The sequence below is a fragment of the Colobus angolensis genome, unplaced genomic scaffold (assembly GCF_000951035.1).
Source record: "Colobus angolensis palliatus isolate OR3802 unplaced genomic scaffold, Cang.pa_1.0 Scaffold49, whole genome shotgun sequence".
Classification (NCBI taxonomy): domain Eukaryota; kingdom Metazoa; phylum Chordata; class Mammalia; order Primates; family Cercopithecidae; genus Colobus; species Colobus angolensis.
In genome coordinates this window covers 8484921-8486610 of record NW_012118376.1, presented here as the reverse complement: position 1 = coordinate 8486610, position 1690 = coordinate 8484921, and the positions used below count along the sequence as shown (strand labels likewise).

The following is a 1690-nucleotide window of genomic DNA, read 5'->3' as shown; positions in this document are numbered from 1 at the left end:
CTGCAACCTCCATCTCCCAGATTCAAGTGATTCTCCTGCCTCAGCCTCCTGAGTAGCTGGGATTACAGGCATGCACCACCACGCCCAGCTAATTTTGTATTTTTAGTAGAGACAGGGTTTCTTCATGTTGGTCAGGCTGGTCTTGAACTCCTGACCTCAGGTGATCCACGTGCCTCAGTCTCCAAAAGTGCTGGGATATTACAAGCGTGAGCCACCGAGCCTGGCTGAATTTTTGTAGCTTTATGATGCACTTTAGTATCTTATAGGGATAGTATCTCTCCCAAACCCATATAATTTTTTTCTTTTTTCAAGTTTCTCCTCATTACTTATATGTTCTCAAATTAATATGAATTTTAGAATTAACTTGTTTAGCTCTTTAAGAAAGACTTCTATTCATATTTGTATTTGAATCATAGTAACTTAGATTAATTTAGGGAAAATTAACAGCACAATTATAATATTGAATCTTCCTATTCAAAAACATGGTATGTCTTTCCATTTGTTTAAGTCTTGTTTTGTGTCTTTCTAATTTATGTTAAACTCTTCTTCATATAAATCTTACACATTTCTTATAGGTTACCCCTATGAGTTTTGTCTTTTCTGTTGCTATTATCGTTAAATTCTTTTCTGTTTAGAAAGCTTACTGAGTTCCCTCATCATATGCAGTAGTTTTTCAGTTGGTTCTCTTGGGTTTTGTAGGTAAACAGACCTATCATCTGCAAATATAATTTTAATTCTTCTACTTTTTATAGTTCTAATTTTTTTTGTAATTATAGTAGCTAATATAACTAAAAAGTAATATTAAAAAGTGGTCCCAATAGTGCACATCTTTTTTTTTTTTTCCGATTTTAATAGAAGAACTTCCTTTGTTTATTATGTGGGATGCTAGCTTTTAGATTGCAATAGTTATGTTTTGTAGTGTTAAGAAAATGTCTATTCCATTTTATAAGTTTTTTTCAAGAGTGAATATTATTGGGTACCTTTTCTATATAGATGATTTTTCTCCTCAGATCTATTGGTTTGTATTAGATTTCATAATGTCAGATCATCTTTGCATTCCTGAAACAAGCTCTACTTGATTGTGATGTAGTAGTCTTTTGATGTGCTGCTTGTACTATTTCTTTGATACTTTTGCACTGATATTGAAACTGATTATAAAAGGCATTTAGCAGCTTTCTCTCTTCCAGTGGGCTCTGGAACACTTTCAAATAATAGCAATATTTTTGCCATAAATGTTTAGCAGACTTCCTGTAAGAGCTTTTTGGGAGATAACATGGTTTCTTTACTTAAAGAAAAAAAGGAAATAAAATTAACTTCAGTTTTACTTGATAAGTAGATTTCTAAATTTTTTTGTAAATTTTTTTAAAACAGGTGCACTCGAAGGAATTAACAAATGCTTTTGAAGAAACAGGTGAGATATATTTTAACATGATTGCATTTTGCTAAATACTCCTGATTATTTGGGATATACCTTGTTCAAATATGAGATTGAAACTGAGTATTACTTTTCTCTAAGAGTAATACTTGTATTATCAGCACTTCTTTCCTGCAAAGGCCTTGGATTTGGCAGTTTGGTAGGCAAAAGAAGCTCTTTTCATCCTGTCATCAGTTGAAGACTATGTGGCTACAAGTATTTTCTATATAAGCTCAATAACTACATTTTAGGAGTTAGCTAAGTGTAATGGCTTTC

The 1690-nt window shown here is 32.2% G+C and overlaps 1 protein-coding gene across 2 annotated transcripts in view; it reads left to right on the top strand.

Moving 5' to 3' along the window:
* The window catches only part of BDP1 (B double prime 1, subunit of RNA polymerase III transcription initiation factor IIIB), a 118156-nt gene that overhangs the window by 105587 nt on the left and 10879 nt on the right, over positions 1–1690 (top strand). For both annotated transcript variants that reach the window (XM_011959299.1, XM_011959298.1), the window contains exon 36: positions 1372–1411. In XM_011959299.1, the coding sequence (XP_011814689.1) occupies positions 1372–1411 (40 nt within the window). The remainder of the gene's footprint in view (positions 1–1371; positions 1412–1690) is intronic.